The following is a 17,602-nucleotide window of genomic DNA, read 5'->3' on the forward strand; positions in this document are numbered from 1 at the left end:
TCCCCGTGTGCCCGTGCTGTTCTCAGCATGGACTAGAGATTCTAATGGGATTTGGGCTCAGGGACCCTCAGGGGTGGGACATGCATGCTGGGGCCAAGGTGGGTCAAGTGCAGGACACCTTTGTGCTGAGAGCTGTGCAACCTGTGCTCTGGCCAATTTTAAGGAATGACCCATCATTGCCTGCTTTGCGAACCGCCCCTCACCCCCCATGCCTGGCTTAAACAGGACAGCAAATGCTCATATAAGGTAAAAAGTAAGGGCCCTTCCCAGGGCCTCCATCTGCAGGTCTCTGAACTGCCAGCAGGTGGAAGGGCAGGTGCTGGGGCAGCCAGGCTGGGAGCAAACATGGGCACCCTTCCTTCAGCATGGCTTGGTTGGAGCAGGGCCAAGGCAAAGGGCTGGGCGGTGCTTGAGGGACAGTTGAACCACGACAGCCATGCACCCACCCACCAGTAGCCGTCTTCCTTGCTTTGTGCTCCTCCATCACGCAGGACTGACGAAGACTTGGAAGGTTCAAGCAATCCTCTACCAACATGAGCTGACCTGAGACAGGATTAGCCCCGGGGGGGCCCTTCCTGGCTGGCAGTGGGCACTGCCGTCTCCATTTATGGTGGATTTCCAAGTGTTCTGCGGCCCCACCGTGTTCCAGTGGATAACTGTGTCTCCCCATTGGACTGGGGACCTTCATAGGGCCAGGGCAGGGATCTCAGCATCGGCTGCTGGTGGGGCCAGACTATGGATAGGCCCCCACGTTTAAGAGCATAAATGAAACACTTGATGGAGCTAGGCCCCCTCCCCACTTTCAGCTTCTCCTAGGCAGAGATGGGCCCTGCAGGCTCCAGACGGGCAGACAGGGTAGGTGGAAGGCGGGTGTCACCAAGTGCGCCCAGGCTGGGGACCAGGCTCTCCTGGACCCTCACTGACCTGAACTTGCCACGGCAGCACTTTGGCACTCCTAGGGCTGAGCAGGCCCTATGTGCAGAGCTCCAACAGGAGTCTGGGGTTGAAGCCTGCACCCCAAGCCACAGCACAATGCCATCCATCCCGGTCCACGAGTTGTGCCGGTCCCACCTGTGGGCAGCTGGGCACAAGTCCCACTGATGGGCTTGCTAACGAGAACGCGTTGGTCTGCCTGTTTAGGGAAGTACCTGCATGGAGCATCAGGAGCACAGGTGGGAGCCTGGACCTTTACATACTCTCCAGACCCCGGAAAACTAGCCGGGAGGTGGCTCTGGGCAGGAAGTTGGCCTTGGACATGTCCACACCCCAACAGCCCCCCAGGTTCCCGCTTCATTGCAACCTACACAGCATCCAGGTCTCCCAGGCCTGACCTTGGTGACCCTTTGGAGTCCTGGGGCCCCTGCTCACCACAAGCCAGGCCGTGTCCACTCACCACCGCCCTCAGGTCGTTGGCCCCATAGGCCAGCATACCTGGGGTCAAGCCCCTTCAGTGCCCTGCTGGGTGGCTAGGGGTGGGGTCCTTGGCCTTCTGTGGGCCTCAGTTGGTCCATTTGTCTCTAACATGCAGCTAGCTAGCTCAGTGTGAGGGAGGTGGTAAATGCATGATTTGCTGCTCCCGTGGATGCCTGGGCTGGGGAATCAAGTTTGGGGACTTTGGCTAACAACTCCCACTTCAAATTACATATGCCCACTTACCCAAAGAACCTTCTCACGGTCCTCCCCGTGACGACGGTGGTAGCTGAGCTCTCCTCCCCAGCCCTGGCCACCCAGCCCGACCTTCTTCCTCATCTTCAAGCCAAATCCTGCCAGAGCATGTGCTTTCAGTTTGGGTAATCTGCATGACCCCCGCAGGCCTTTTCATCATCCCTGATTACATGTCCCACGGGGACATCGAGTCCCAGACCTGGGATGCAACCCCTCAGCCCAGCCTGCATTCAGCTATGTCCTACCGTGAATACCTGTGACCCCAAAGGCCCCATCACATGGCCCCACCCCAGGAGGGCCCCTCGGCTGAGCTCTGCTGGGGGTCCAGGCTGGAGGTGCAACCCTGGGACCTCCGGGAGGGGTCAGCTTGACCAGGTCTCCTGCAGAGCTCACATGGTACACAGCCCCCCCAATACCTTGGGGGGCCAGGCCCATGGCACCCCACCCAGCCCCCAGACCCCACGGAGGAAGAGGCCGGCCTCTGTGTGTATAGACAGCTTTAATCTTCAGCCAGACTGTCCTGGACTTGCCCTTCAGCATCCAGGCCACCACTGCTCTGCCTGAAGAGTCTTTCTCAAGGGGAAGGAAACAGAGTCACTGTGCAAGTAGAAGGCCTGGGTGTCTGTGTGAAACATCTCCTGGCAATTCATATTTACAGTTACAGGACCGCTGAGTGATGGACAGAAGCAGACCCACGTCTGTGTCACCAGGGCAGGGCTGGGCACGGAAAGCAGAGTTCCAGTATTTATTATCATACATATATATATATTTTATGTGTATACACAGATAGTTTTCTCTCTTGGAAGTATTAAAAAATTGATCAACCTTCAATCTATAAAAAATACCTACTCTACATGATAGAAAAATCTCTCCTCCAAGTTTACACTGATTTACACCCAAGGCTTTCCCCAAAATGTACAATACGAGGCAACGTCTTAAATCTTAGTGTAGAAGGTGGGCCACATGGAGGATGGAGGGACGCAGGGCAACACGCACGCACGCACACGCACGCACGCACACACAGTCTGTGTGCGGGGTCTTGACCCACCCGGGAGCACCCAGGGGCTCCTGGCCGGTGCTCAGGCTCAGGGTGCAGCCCCCACGATGGTGCGGGGCCTGGCAGTGGGGGCACAGAGCCAGGCAAGGAGCCCCCACGCTGCCGGGAGGGCCCTGTTCTCTGCTCTTGATCTCTGTACGGAGAGAACCTGCAAAACCCAGCTCAGGGAAGGATGGCCACTTCAACAACTTCAAACTCCCAGAGGAAACGTGCTTCCAGACACGTGGACTCTGCCTAGGAAACCGGGACTCACCTGGGGCAGCTGAGATCTGCCCAGGGAGGGGGGCTCCAGGAGGCCGGGAGGCCACACGGACAGGGAGGCAGTTTCTCACCAGGATGCTGCCTGCACCTGGGGTCAGCCAGTGACATCCACCCTGTCCGGAAAGCATGCTCCACGTGGGGAGACTCTCAAGTCCTGATTTCAGAGGGGAGGCTCCTGCCCCAGCCCCCACGGGAGTATCTGAGGCTGGACTGAAGTGCCCCCTCTGGATGGGTGACGGCCCCAGGAAAGCTGGGACCCCCGCAGCTCCTAGCCAGACCCTGACGCACACCGCCTCGCCTGCCTGTACTTCCCAAATCACCACGTCTGGCGAGAGGGTCCTGGGGCCTCTGTGCCGTGCGGGTGAGGGGCCCTGAGCAGATGCACACGGCAGCACCCCGGTGGGGATGTATCCTTCCTTCCTTTCCTGATGGGTAGGGCTGCAGAGGGGTCTGCCACACGGGAGGGAGCTCCCAGAAGGGCTCACCTGAGCCTGAGACGTAGTCTCCGCATCTCTGCAGAGAGCAGGCCCGGCCCCACCTTCTCCTGCGTGGGCCCCGGTCCCAGGGCTCCCGTTCCTTCTCCCTCTGCAGACCCGTTGTTGCACCCCAGCCCAGCCACTGGTCTCGGCCGTGCGCGCGCCGTGGCCATCTCCTGGGTGCAGGTGGGGTCCTGGGCCCACCAGGCTGGGCCTTCCTGCCTCTATTTGACCTCCAGGATGGATGGGTTGGTCTCCATGATGGCCACGATGATCCGGTCAATGTAATCCTGCAGGCGGAAGTTTATCTCCTCCTGCTTCTGAATCGCGTCCATGAGCTGCGGGAAGAGCAGCGTCAGTGCTGGCTTGGTGCACAGACTGGGATACATCTGGGTGGCCGGGCCTGGATGGGCCTTACCTCATCTCGGGAGACGGAGCTGATCTCTGCAGCCAGGGACTCCGAGAAGGATGTGGAGAAGAGATTCTTGGCGCCCTGGATGCTCAGGTTGATGATCTGCCCGTTGAGCTCATCATTCTGCTCCTTCAGGTTTCGGTTATCCTGGGTGGGGGACACGACAGCAGCGTCCTTCCTGGGGCCGTGACCCCACTGGTGGCTGAGCCTGCACAGGGACTGGCCAGAGTGGCTTCTGGCTCAGGCACCAGCCACCCGCCCCCTCGCATGTGCCCCGCCCCACGCTGGGCTCCTGGAAGTTTCTGCAGGGTACAGGGGTGTGTCTGCCCGCACCTGCTTCAGCCTGCGGACCTCCTGCTCCAACTCGCTCTCTCGTGCGCGGCTGTTGTACTCCTGCAGGCCCATGCTGCTGCCCCGGCCCTTCCGCTGCTCGGCCTCCAGCTTGAAAAGCTGTAGGTGCTCCAGCTGCTTGCGCAGGTCCTCGATCAGCTGCGGGCAACCTCGGGGTGAACAGGGCTCCAGGCACCCGGGCGGCAAGGACTAGCTCAGCCCTCAGCTTCGGAACCTCTGGGTCAGTCTGAGCGCCATTTCCAAGTAGGATGACAAACCCCTCACGCCCAGCAGCCCTGCCCAGCACGTCACCACACGGTTCCCGGCCTCGGGTCTCAGGACACAGAGGGCAACATGCTCACCTCCTGGGTTGCCTCCTTGTCCCTCTGGAACTGGTGCCTCTCGTGGCTCAGCCTGTCCCCCAGCTTCCTCCTGTTTTCCTGCTCATCACTGAGCCGCACGGACAACTCTTCAATCTCATCCAGCAACTTCTGCTTCTCCTGTGGAAGCAAGAGACTTGCTGCGGACATGCCTGCCTGCCGCCCCGTTCCCACAGCTTTCCTGGCTCAGTCCATAAAGGCTGCGTCTAAGCCACCCCATCATGGCAGAGGTGCACACACCTCTGGGGCCATGCTGACCCTGACCACCACGCAGGCAGGTGGGCCTGTGGTGCTCCGGAAGGGGCTGGTTGCACAGGACACAGGGACGGCTTCTCAGGGGAGGCAGGGCAGGGACGACCTATGCAAGAGCAGGATCTGACCCACAGCTGCTCCACGGGAACTGCTCACAGGAGCCAGAGCCCATGTGGTCTTGGATGTCCTCAGGGTTCAGAGCTTCCCAGGGACACTTGGCAGGGAGGGGAGGATGGGGATGGAGAGGCCTTTCCAGTGAATACCTGCAGGACAGGGCATGAGGGGTCCAGCTGAAGTTGGCCCTGAATTCAGCCACAGGTTCATCTCAGCTGAACCTCTGGACCCAAGGATCCCGCGTCTGTGGGAAAGCTGGGAAGCCAGGCAGGGACCAACATCTTCCAACAAAGTGACGGCCAGGCCCAAGCTGTCCTTGTCCCCACCCCATGGGGCCTGTGGGCCCAGGGCCATCAGCTTGCTCTCTAGAGCAGCACGGCTTCCTGGCCTGTGGTCACACCCTTGGCTGGCTGTGTGGCTGTCCCGCTTTAGAGAACCCCTCAGTTGCAGATGGTGGAAGAACGCGCTCAAGCTAGCCTGGCTGATCTCATGCCCACATATTACAGAGCTGGGCCCCATGTGCTCAGCGCTCCCAGCTGACCACTCACCTCCTCCAGGCGCTCAATGTTGGCCTTCAGACAGGGTGTGCACGACCTCAGCTCCCCATTCTCCTCGTCCAGCTGCTGCAGCCTGAGACACAAGAACAAGGCTGGGACCTCATACCCAGGAAATGTGCCTCCTTGAGGCAAGGGAGGCCCACTGTCTCGGCAGCCCCACCAGGAGTCACCCGGGACCCACAGAGGCTCCCCAAGACGCCCCAGTCCTTACGCACCACTTCAGTACTCTAGGCCCTAACTTTTCCTTAAGCCAGGACGGTTATTAAATACACTTTGGGTCTGGGGATACTTGTGGGTTTACAAAACAGTTGTAGACATAGTGCAGAGTCCCTGTGGACCCCGGCCCCGTACAGCTTCCCGCATGGCATCTGCTCATCACTGTGGTGCCTTTGCCACAGGCCACACAGCCACACTGGGATATACCAGTCACCAAACCACAGACTTCATTTGATTTCCCACCAGTGCCCCTTCCCACCCCAGGGCCCCTCCCGGGGCCACACTGCACTTTGCCGCCTCGTCTCCTTTGTCCCCTCTGGTCTGTGGCAGTCTGGAGGCCTTTCCCAGCTTTTCATGACCTTGGTCGTTTTGAGCAGTTCTGGTCCCATATTTGGTCCGATGCCCCTCACATTGGGTTTGTCTGGTGATGAGATGGGTCACAGAGGCGAGGCGCCCGTGTTATCCGATTGGGTGCCTGAGTCCACATGACTCGCCGCCGGCGATGCCGACCTGGATCAACTGGTGAAGGTGTGTTTCCAGGTGTCTCCTCCCGTGTGTTCCCTGTCCTCTGGAAGCCCGTCACCAGGCCCGGCCCGTGCCCCAGGGGAGGGAGGACTCAGCGCCACCCCGGGAGGGGCATCTTCACGTATCGGGAATTCCTCTGTGAGGAAGGTTCGTGTCTTGTCTCCACGTCTTCGCCAGTCCTCACACTGAGTTGGGCTCTGGGTTATGGTTCAATAGTATCATTATTAGTGTGTTACTCAAAGTGGTCCAGCTTTGACCATCAGGAGCCCTGTCAGCTGCCCCATCGCTGTGTGTAGATACGTGCTTTTGTCTGAGCACTTCCCTACTTTCTGACACGATGAGATGCTGCAGGCTCCGCTGGCTTCTCTCCCATCCCAGCCACAGACTCAGCCCCTTCTCCAAGGAGCCCCTTCTCCTTTCCACAGTCCTGTCCATCCTGTCGCCTTCTGCGGTCCCCTGTACTGAGTAAGGGTCTTCCTGTGCATCACAGTGGGCTGGGGCCACACTACAGAGGCCCCTGTCCTGGGCTGACCTCAGGGTGCTGACCTGCCCCGCTCCAGCCCCAGGTAACTGCAGGAGGCTGACAGGATCCAGCCACAAGGAGCAGGCAGCAGGTCTGCTCAGAAGCACTGACGTGGAGTCCTGCCCTGTCCCCCGAGGGCTTCATGACACCTGGTGTACATCACCCCCTCCAGGCTGCTGTCCTGCTCAGAGCCGCAGGGGAGAGGCTCCAGCACACAGAGACGAGGAACACACTGAACCACACTGTGCCGAGGCCCAGGAAAGAAGGTCCCCCAGCTGCCCAGGCCTGGCTGTCCCCGGAGCAGCACCCACAGCGTCTGCCTACAGGTGGCCTCTTCCCTTCCCCGCTGGGAGATGTGCGGGCTCGCTCTGCCCAACAGCACCCTGTGCTGCCCCTCCAGCCGCAAGCCTGCGTGGGGGCTGCTGTCAGTCTCCAGCTTCTACTGTGTGTTTCCTGCAGGGTGCGCACACCCATGTGCTGTTTTTCCCCACTTCTCCTGACTCTTCAAAGGCTCCTAACTCCAGATAAGCAGAAAGGGACTCCTGTCAAGTCTCAAAAAGGACCGTTGCTCTGATGGGGAGAACATGGACAGCAGAGAGACTCAAAATGACATCGTGGAGGGTCTGTGTTCGAATTCTGATCTTGAGCAGTGTTACAGCTCTCCTCAGTGGGTTTCCCCCTTTCTCTAAAAGCAGCTCCAGGGGCGCCTGGGTGGCTCAGTTGGTTAAGCATCTGCCTTTGGCTCAGGTCATGATCCCAGGGTTCTGGGATCGAGCCCCGCATCGGGCTCCCTGCTCTGCGGGGAGCCTGCTTCTCCCTCTGCCTCTGCTCCTCCCCCTGCTCATGCTCTCTCTTTATCTCTGTGTCTCAAATGAATAAAATCCTTAAAAATAAATAAATATAAATAAATAAATAAATAATAAATAAATAAATTAATTAATTTTTAAAAAAAAGCAGCTCCATTCCCAGACAGCAGACCGCCTGGGTGGGGCAGCTGCTGACACCGCGCACCCCACCTGGCCTGCAGGCTCTCCACCTCGATGCTCCGCTCCCGCTCCATCTTGCACAGGAGCTCTCGGTGCCTCCGGGCCTCCTCCAGCGCCATCTCGCAGGCTCTCAGCTCCTGCTCCTTCAGCTGCTCCTCGAGGGCATTGGCTCTGTGGAGGCGAAGGGGAGGAGGTAAGAGGCCTTCTGCTCTCAGCCCCAGCGCCTACCTGGAGGAGGGGCAGCAGAGGCGGTGAGACTCCCATCCACAGCTCTGCTCAAGGACGGTTCTGAAGCAGAGGCTGTGCCCCCAAGACCGCTTCTGCTTCCCACACCGGCACCCAGGGCCTCCGAACCGTGGTCTCCGTCGCTTTCAGGCCGCTCACCCCCATCCCAGCATGTGGGCAGGAGCCCTCCCAGGGGCACAAGCCCACCAGGCACCCGCCTCCAAGAGGACCCTGCAACGACACTTCAGGCTGCACATGCAGGTCACCCATGGCAGAGGCAAGGGCAAGCGTTAGCGAGGAGGCGGACAAAGGGAATGTTCACATGGGGGCCCTGACCCTGGCACCTTCCAGATCACCACACCCACCTGCAAGAGACAGGAACTGACCATCCCAAAGAGAAGGGCTCCAGGCCCTGCCCACAGAGCCCACACCCCCAAGCTGTCCACGCACACAGGGCTTCTCAACCTCTTTTTGGTGCCTCACACCTAAGGGTGAACAGAGTACCAAAGATCACCAGACTCCATAGGAAAGGAGTCGACATAAAGCGGCCAAAGCCATCAGAGAAAAAGGACCCCTCACAGGAGAAAGCCCTGTAATTCACACCTCAGAGCGAAGACACCACTTCCAGGGAAATAGGAGCAGAACATCTGAAGGAGATTTAGAAAGTGATTCTTAGAAACTGAAAACATGAGAAGAAAAAATTTTAAATTCCGTAAGAGTTGAAGGAGAAAACCAAGAATATTACATTTTTATTTTATTATTTTTTAAAATATTTTATTTATTTACTTGACAGAGAGAGAGAGAGAGACAGCGAGAGAGGGAACAGAAGCAGGGGAAGTGGGAGAGGGAGAAGCAGGCTTCCCACTGAGCGGAGACCCAGATGTGGGGCTCGATCCCAAGACCGTGGGACCATGACCTGAGCCAAAGGCAGACGCTTAACGACTGAGCCACCCAGGCGCCCCTACGTTTTTAAAAAGAGGAAAATGGGGTGCCTGGGCAGCTCAGTCAGTTCAACGTCCGACTCTTGAGCTAAAAGCCCAGGTCGTGAGATGGAGCCCTGTGTCAGGCTCCGCGCTGGGTGTGGAGCCCGCTTAAAAAGAGGGAAATGACGGAATTAGAGAACAGGAAAGTAAAGAAAATGAGAAGAAACTTCCAGAAGGTCTAACATATTTGATCAACAGAAGTTCAGACAGATAAAGAAAAAGAACAAACTGTACAGAGAAATAATTCTAAAAACCTTCCCGAAGCTAAGGGGTATCTTTGAGATTTAAAGGTTGGAACCCATGTGCCAGCACAGGAAACGAGGCCCTCCCAGCATCCAGGGTGAGAGCCCAGAACCCACAGAGGGCACCAGCGCCTGCCTGCCAGTTTCCTTGGAACCCTGCCTCCAGCTATGGCTCCAGACCGAGCCACACTATCAGTGGACGGACACACTCCAGACACACGTGGCCTCGCAGAACCTACTCTGCACTCTCCGCCAGGCAACCATCCGGGGGTGCTCTCCGCAGACAATTAATGAGCAAGAAAAGAAGAAAACATGGGATCCAGAAAGCAAGAAGCCAAGCACGAGGGGTGCCTGGGGGGCCCAGTAGGTTAAGCGTCTGACTCTTGGTTTTGGCTCAGGTCATGATCTCAGGGTCCTGGGATTGACCCCAGCATTGGCTCCGCACTTGGTGAGGGGTCTGCTTGGAGATTCTCTCTCTGCCCCACCCCCTGCTCATGCACACTCGTGCTCTCTCCCTCTCGCTCTAAAATAAATAATCTTAAAAAGAAAAAAAAAAGCCAAGCAGGAGAACCTGTGTGGGACAGCCGGGAGGCAGGGGAACCGGTGCAGGACTGCCAGGGAGCAGGGGGAACTGGTGCGGGACTGCCGGGGAGCAGGGGAACCGGTGTGGGACTGCCGGGGTGCTGGTAAAGGGGTAGTAGCCGTGCAGCAGGCTGGCGACAATGTGAACCCTGGGAACCCTCACGAAGCAGCAGAAGCATGTTGTTTTTAGGAGAACTCAGGAAACAGCCCAAGAAACACCCACAGGCTTGGACGTGCCAGGCCCTGGGGCACAGAGCGTGAACTTTCCACTCCAGACGTGGGTAACTGATGATACGTGGATAACTGATAAGTGCCTTGAGATCAGATGGAGCCTCACCAGACAGCTGGAGAAATGAGTGTGGTGGCACATCCAGGTTTCACTGGACGCGGACAGGGAGGGGAACGCAGGTCTCCAGAGATGCAGCAAACGCTTGGCTCAGTGCTAGAACCAAGGCCCTCCGTGAGCATGCTGACCTTACCCCCAGTTCTGCAGCAGGACCACGCAGGCAGGCCCTGCTGGGAGAGCCTGGACAGTGCGCTGTGTCCAGCCCAGGCTCCTGACTGCACAGACGACCTGCTTGTACTGTGTAAGTGACGTACGGGTGACGTCTGCAGTAACAACTCATTCTAACTCAGCCTCCAAAGAGCAGACTGCCCGCCCAACACTGGAGGAAGGTCAGGAAAGTCAGTGCCGTCCAGGATGAAAGCTTCACAGCAGGAGCCAAGTGAGGGCATCGGGCCTGTGTCCAGCCCTGCTGGAAGCACACCTGCTGGATGCACTTGGAGTCCACCTGCTTGTGTCAGGGGCAAGCACACGGAGGCTGCGAGGGGAGGGGCCCTCGCCTGAGGTCACAGAGTGTATGGCAGAGCCTCCTTCACGCCCCCGGGGCCTCCCCACCATCTGTTTGTGTCCCCATGACACCGAGCTGCAAGCAGGCACAGCCCAGAGAACTGAGGCTCCTGAGCCAAGCTCCTATGCTGCACGAAAAATGTATTCCCTTAAACTGGGCGTGAGACTACATGGCACGACCCGTTCCAAAACCCAGACAGAACAATGGTGGGGCAGGTCACGCCACTCCCCCAGTGACGCACTGTCCTCCTCAGTGTGGGGCCCAATCGGGCCAGACTGTGCGTCGTCGGTCAGCAGTTGTCAGTCTATTCATCTGTGCTGCTAAGTGGCTGCAAGAACCCGCATGCTTCCAGGGTGGGTCCCGCTCCCAAGTGCAGGGGGCTCTGGGGGCCCTGCCCTCCACAGCCCCTACGTGCTGTCTCTGAAGTGACCCGTGCCTCAGTGTCCTCCCCTGTGAACTGGTACAGTGGTGGCACCACCTCACAGGTCACAGGGAAGGGGACAGGGGATAAGGCACGTGCCCCAAATACAGCACTCGTCACAGCAACAAGTCCATTCCAGGCATGTCAGGGTCAGGATGGGTTCTCAGAATCGGGGACCCGACTCGGGGCCTCCATCAGAGAGTCCCAGTGCCCCTCTCCCCATGCGGCCTCCACCACCACGAAGGCCAGTCTCTACCAGGTGCTTGGTGCGGGCCTCACTGCTCCCGAGATGTGAGGTGGTGCCTCCCCTTACACCTTCCTCTGGAGCCTGACAAGTGTCAGGGGAGAGTGCTGAGTTGGAACTGCCCCCCGATCTGGCTCCCAGCAGCTGGTGGAGGGACAGCTCCAGAGGTGAGCCACACCCTAGTGGCAGCAAGACTCTGCTCTGTAAGGTGCAGAGGGCTGCAAGGAGTGGGCTCTCACACTGATAGGCACCCACGACCACGGAGGCCCTCCTGCCTCACCTGTGCACAAGCTGGAGGTTCTCCTGCCTCAGCCGGCTGTGCTGCTCCCCATTGGCGGCAGTGTCCTTCTCCAGCTCCGACACCCGCTTCTCCAGGAAGACAACCTGGGGAGTGACACAACGGCTTCAGAATCGGGATGCAAGACAGCCTGCATTCCCAGCCAACTGTTTCGGGGGTAGTGTCCACTAGGCTGGAGTTGGATCCATCTCTTTCGTGGAGGAGGTGAGCAAGGGGGGAATGGGAGGAGGTGAGCAAGGGGGGGGGGGAGGGGGGGGGGGAGGCAGGGGGGGGCATGGGAGGAGGTGAGCATGGGGGGACAGGAGGAGGTGAGCATGGGGGAGGGGAGGAGGTGAGCATGGGGGGACGGGAGGACATGAGCTTGGGGGCACGGGAGGAGGTAAGGGTGTGCTGCCACCCCTTCTCTTCACCTCTTGCTGAGCTGGCCCTCGAGAAGTCTGGGGCCGCTTCCACAGCGAGGCTGCCTGGTCCCAAGGCACCCACCCCACAGGGCCTCTCTGGGAACTCTGATTCCACACGTGGTCTGGCTCTGTGATCACCACCCTGAAACCCTGAGCGGCCGAAGGTCCTGCCTCCAGGGTCCAGGTGAAGGGAGTCTCTGAGCGTCAGTGCACCCGGATGGGCCCACATCTGACCTCTCCGTTCCCGCTCCGCGCATACCAGGAAATGTTCCCTTCCATCCCATGGCCACTGGGCCTCTAGGAAACTTGCTGGACAATGTCAGGACTGGTGGAGGATCTAATTAGCCCCTGATGGCACCACTACCACCCCTCACCCAACCCCTCACCCCACGTGGCCTGCACCATGATGCCGCAGCACCCACAAGCGCCCTAAGACCTGGCTGTGTTATCAGTAGGGGGCCTTCCCTCCGGCCCTGCACCCCGGGGCCGACCTTATCAGCAATGTCCTCTTCCATGCCGTCCACGGGGTCTGGGGCAGGGTCCTGCAGGGCATCCATGGTCAGGGCCCCTGACTGGTGCAGGTGCCTGTGGAGAAGAAACAAGAGGCCAGTCCAGAGAAGGCCCTTCAGCAGAGCAGAGACAGAAAAGACGATGAGTTCTGTAAACATGAGGGTTTCCAGGTCAACCTGAGAACCAGAACCCAGCAGCGCGGGCCCAGGCCTCCACCAAAGGGGTCCCGGCAGGACGCTGTTACCTAAGGGCTGGAAAGAATCCCCGTTGCTCTTTGGAACCTGACCTCCCGGCCTCCTTCCCTGGCAGCTAACGGGTGAAAGTACTTTGTCCTGGGTAATAAAACATGACTTCATTCCTCTCTGTGATAGGAAATAATCTTGTCTTCCGCCACGGCCCGTGAAACATTACTTCAGGATCCTGACTTCCATACGCAGCGTCACCCACATGCACTCTTGCTACTTGATTTTCAAACCTACTCGTTGTGGCAGTAACAGTGAGAGACCGGGGGTCTCACCCAGAGTTTCTCCTGGGGTCGAGCTTGGAAATGAACCATCCTCTGCAGCAACAGCTCCAAGGGCCCAGCACCAGGGGCCACAGGGCCCCTGCCCCCCTGGGCCACACCGGGTGCTGTGCAGCCCAGGAATCCCATGGACCTGTGGAAACCCCTGCCTTCACTCCTTAGCTACTGGCCCCCTCGCAGGTGCTCAGCAAACACATGTTTGCAGTCCCCCTAGAGACAGTCTTGTTGGCTGTGGGGACACTGTATCAGCTCTAATTTCCTTTCTCTTAAAATTCTCAGATCATTTGCCCAGAGTGCCAGTAGCACGTCTACCTGTGCCGACCCAGGCTCCCAACGCAGCAGCCTGATGTTCAGAGCTGTGTGGCCTTGAGATAGACACTCATCCTCCCTGAGCCTTACTCTCCCATGAAATGGGGATCAAAAGCCATGACAAGGTGTAAATGAGATTTTATATATAAACAGCTCCTGTTAAGGATATAACACAGAGGGGCGCCTGGGTGGCTCAGTTGGTTAAGCGACTGCCTTCAGCTCAGGTCATGATCCTGGAGTCCCTGGATCGAGTCCCACATCGGGCTCCCTGCTCGGCAGGGAGTCTGCTTCTCCCTCTGACCCTCCCCCCTCTCATGTGCTCTCTCTCTCATTCTCTCTCTCAAATAAATAAATAAAATCTTTAAAAAAAAAAAAAAAAAAAAAAAAAAAAAAGGATATAACACAGAATAAGAATTCAATAAAATGCTATTAAAAATTACATTGCAGATCTCTACGTTATTAAATGTATGAAGTTCTACTTTCTTTTTAGTATTGACTGAGCTTGTGCATTTCTTAAATTTTTTCCAGAAATGTTCTAAGGGGAACAAAAAAGAAGGGCACCTTTACCCCTGGGGATCACAAGTCCCTGGATGTGTCCTGGGTGAGACACTGAAGCCAAACGGTCATCCTGTTTTTGTCCAGTTGTTGCTTTTAAACGCCCATGACTTTGGCCCCAAGAGCTCCTCATGTCACTCCTAGGGCAGAAAACTGCCCACCCCAGACCCAGAGACCACCCTGCAGAGAAGCCACAGTCCAAGGTCTGTCACCCCCTCCTGAGCTCCTACCAGGAGCTCACAGCACTTCCCAAGGGCTGAACATGGGACAGGAAGGTGGCAGCTGGCATGTGGCCACTTTAGGCACATGCTGAAGGGGAGGGCCTTGTTTACGTCAACCCACCCCCACTCGGGAGACCCAGCAGGAGAGGGGGCTGTGGGAGATGTCTGATACACCCCCCAGAGCGCCTTCTGCCCTGTGGGCGCCCTTGGCCCTGTGGCGGTCCCGCTGGTGCCCCCCTCCCACCATGTCCTGAGGCCAGCCCTGTACTGGCGCCTCCAGGTCCTTGCACGCACACTGATCCCACAGCCACTTCCACGTGGGGTAAGCACACAGCCAGGTCACAGAGGCCAGAGGTGGTGGGTCCAAACCCCACGATCCAGCTACAGTGCCGCATGCAAAGGCCTGAGACACCGTGAAGAGTGAAAGTGCCAGTTATTTTCAGTTCCCTTAGAATTCTAGTGCTGGTTTTAAGTGCAAAATGGCAGCAGATTACAACTGTGTGCATGTGAGTGTGTGCATGTATGAGTGCGTGTGCATGAGTGCGTGTGTGCATGTGCATGAGTGCGTGTGCATACAGACTGCGGAATACGCTCCATGTGTGAACCGCAACTATAAATACCTACAGACTGGGCTTTTTCATACCAAAGCCTATCTGTGAAGGGAAGATCACGTTCTCAGAGGGTGTTTCAAAGAAGCGGGCAGACAGAGCAGAGAGCTGAGGCAGCACGGGCCGGGGACTCCAGGGCCCATCCACATCCTGGACGTGGGAGGCTGGGCAGAGACTTTTACTTTCCCTCGTTGCAGCCCCTGTAGCGTCTCTGGGGTGGAACATGGGTGTGGGGAGGAGGAAAGCAATGCTAACTTGTAATCACCGTGTGGTTTGGAACAAACATTATGTTCCTTGGAGTCTGGATGCTCCTCTACAAGGGGGATGGTGAGAACAAGTGCAGAGGAGGGTTGATGACCTTCACCTCTGCTTCTGCTGGGTCCTAGGCCCCTAAGATTACAGAAAAAGAAAAACAGAAGGTTCACAGGCCACAGACGAGAGAAGAGGTGTAGGAAAGGGGCAGGAGGGCTGCAGCCGACCAGAGAGGCCAGCACCTGAGACTGCACCCTCACAGAGGCGGAGCCAGACACCTGGGCCCACGGGCGGCAAACACACAGCTCAGCCCAGATCCTGAAGCCTGACAGCCAGGCAAGGGTTCCTCTGGGACGGCAGCCGGCATGGAGCCTGTCCGCACACACGCCAGCCAGAGGCCACGCGGCAGCCGTGGGCAACCACTGCACCGTGGACAGAAGCACCAGCCCCAGCTGTAAGGGAAACTCTACCAAGAAAGACAAGGACAAGAGATGGGGAGGAAGAGCCTGTGGCCCGTCAGAGGAGGGGCCAGAGCAGAGGGCCACAGGGGCAGCAAGGATGAGGTGGTCAGGGCCACAACCAGGAGTTTCAGAAGGAGGACAGGGGCGGATAACGCTGTCAAACAGCTTGAGAAAGGTCCCCAGGACTAAGGGGTGGGAACTCCCACATCAAACAGTCCGTCTGTCATTCTGCACAGCATAATTAATGGGAAGAAGAACTCACAAGACTCATCGTAAAGTTTCTGAACTTCAGGGATAGAGAAAACATCTGAAAAACTTCCAGAGAAAAGGTCGCAAAGAAAACCAGAAAGCTTCAGGGCTCTAGCAGCAGCCCTAATGCTGGAAGGTACCGAGTGGTGCCTACGAAGCTTTCATGCGAGGGGTTCCCAACCGGGAATCCTACACCAAGCCAAAGGATGGGAGGAAAGGACCCAGCAAGGTCTCAAAAATGTATCTCCGGGGGCGCCTGGTTGCTCGGTTGTTAAGGGTCTGCCTTCGGCTCAGGTCATGATCCCGGGGTCCTGGAATCGAGTCCCACATCGGGCTCCCTGCTCCGCAGGAAGTCTGCTTCTCCCTCTGCCTCTCCCACTCTCTCTCTCTCTCTGTGTCTCTCATGAATAAATAAAACCCTTAAAAAAAAAACAACAACCCAAAAATGGAAGACGGGATCAGGGAGTGAAATGACAAGCCCTGAAACAAGTACCGGAGCGCACGCGGGGGCTGCAGGACCACCGCCCACAGCTGCTGAGCGGGTGCAAATGCTGGAGGCCCTGGGGGTGGCGCCCAGACAGCTGCAGGGGCGCCGCGAGGAGGCGAGGCGAGTAGCCACAGCACAGCCATCACTGACTCCAGAAGACCACTGGTCTGAGAAAGGAAGCGAGTGAGTGTTACGCAGCGTCCTGGGAAGGACGCGGTCATCGGACAAGCCTGCGAAAACCGTCCTCAGAGCCAGCCTGGCAGGGGCAGGGCACTGGTGTGCGCTGCCATCTCTCACTGCAGGAAGCCAACAGGTAGACCCAATGCTGGAAAGTGGAGAAATGGCCACAAAAGCGTATTCTTCAGAAACTCAGCCTTAGGCATGCCTCCTCCACCTTCTCCTCACCTTGGAGAACCGGTGGGGGCGGGAAGAGCAGGGCTGCTGGAGAGGCTGACCCGGACCCCAGACCTGGGCTCTGCCATGACCCTCGCAGATGCTACCATGGGCTAGCAGACAGCAGACACACGGGGACACCACCAGCCCCTCCCGGACCTTATGGCAAAGACTTGGTAAGAAGGGTGCAATGCCAGAAGCTTTCAGCACAAACCTCCCCGTCACAAACCAGGGTCTGCTCACAGCGGTGGAGATTCTTTTCAGAACCCATCCCCGAGAATTATTTTCAGTCCCAAAGCACGAGAAGTAATTTCCAAAGATTTAAAAAAAAAAAGTACCTTGGAGAATGGTATTTTCCAAACATGTTTTTAAAGAGTTATGATCAGTGATACATTTCAGAAGAACATCTCAGTAAATAACGACGGGTCTCCTACCTTGCCACCTTCCTGCTGGAGAGCCGTTTCGCTGGACTGTGCAAAATCAAAATAAACAGGAAAATCATGTCAGAGAACAGACAGGGAGGAATGGGAGGAAACAGGAAATTCAGGCTGAAGAGATACGGGGTTGGGGGCATGTTCATAGGCATGCAGCGCCTGCCCCCAAGGCCAGCACCATGCACAGAAAGGCCTGCTCAGCAAAGCATTCAGGGACACGGGAGCAATCTCAGGGCCTTGCCAAGGCCTCAGCAAGTCACATTATTCCACTCCCACAGAAATCCCAGACAGAGCCACGACCAGACCTCAGCTCAGAGGTCAAGCTCAGCACCGCACCCACCAGTCGGCTGCACTGGGTCGAGCTGCTGGCAACTGCCATGCCCCAAATGCATACCCTCCAACTGCTTGGCCATCAGAGGCCCCCACAAGAACTGTGACACAGGCCTGTTCTGTGTCAGCAAAGTTCTGTCATCAGCTTTAACTTAGGCACTGAAACCGCAGGGTCCAAAATCCTGCCCAGGCAGTGACTTAGAGGACTTTCCTGCAGCCACTTTAGGGCAGTAAATACGGTCAATCACATATCGCCCAGCTGATAGAAT

At 57.5% G+C, this 17,602-nt stretch overlaps 1 protein-coding gene across 1 annotated transcript in view; it reads right to left on the minus strand.

Moving 5' to 3' along the window:
* Positions 1-2,396: 2,396 nt before the first annotated feature.
* Positions 2,397-17,602, minus strand: part of RAB11FIP3 (RAB11 family interacting protein 3) — an 80,033-nt gene continuing 64,827 nt past the window's right edge. Inside the window, exons 6-14 of the mRNA XM_032425592.1 lie at positions 17,004-17,039; positions 12,493-12,586; positions 11,583-11,686; positions 7,785-7,925; positions 5,496-5,577; positions 4,564-4,701; positions 4,205-4,360; positions 3,878-4,018; positions 2,397-3,797 (exon numbers count right to left, since the gene is read on the minus strand). Coding sequence (XP_032281483.1) covers positions 3,684-3,797; positions 3,878-4,018; positions 4,205-4,360; positions 4,564-4,701; positions 5,496-5,577; positions 7,785-7,925; positions 11,583-11,686; positions 12,493-12,586; positions 17,004-17,039 — 1,006 coding nt within the window. The 3' untranslated portion in view covers positions 2,397-3,683. The remainder of the gene's footprint in view (positions 3,798-3,877; positions 4,019-4,204; positions 4,361-4,563; positions 4,702-5,495; positions 5,578-7,784; positions 7,926-11,582; positions 11,687-12,492; positions 12,587-17,003; positions 17,040-17,602) is intronic.

Source organism: Phoca vitulina, unplaced genomic scaffold (genome assembly GCF_004348235.1).
Source record: "Phoca vitulina isolate PV1807 unplaced genomic scaffold, GSC_HSeal_1.0 scaffold33, whole genome shotgun sequence".
Classification (NCBI taxonomy): domain Eukaryota; kingdom Metazoa; phylum Chordata; class Mammalia; order Carnivora; family Phocidae; genus Phoca; species Phoca vitulina.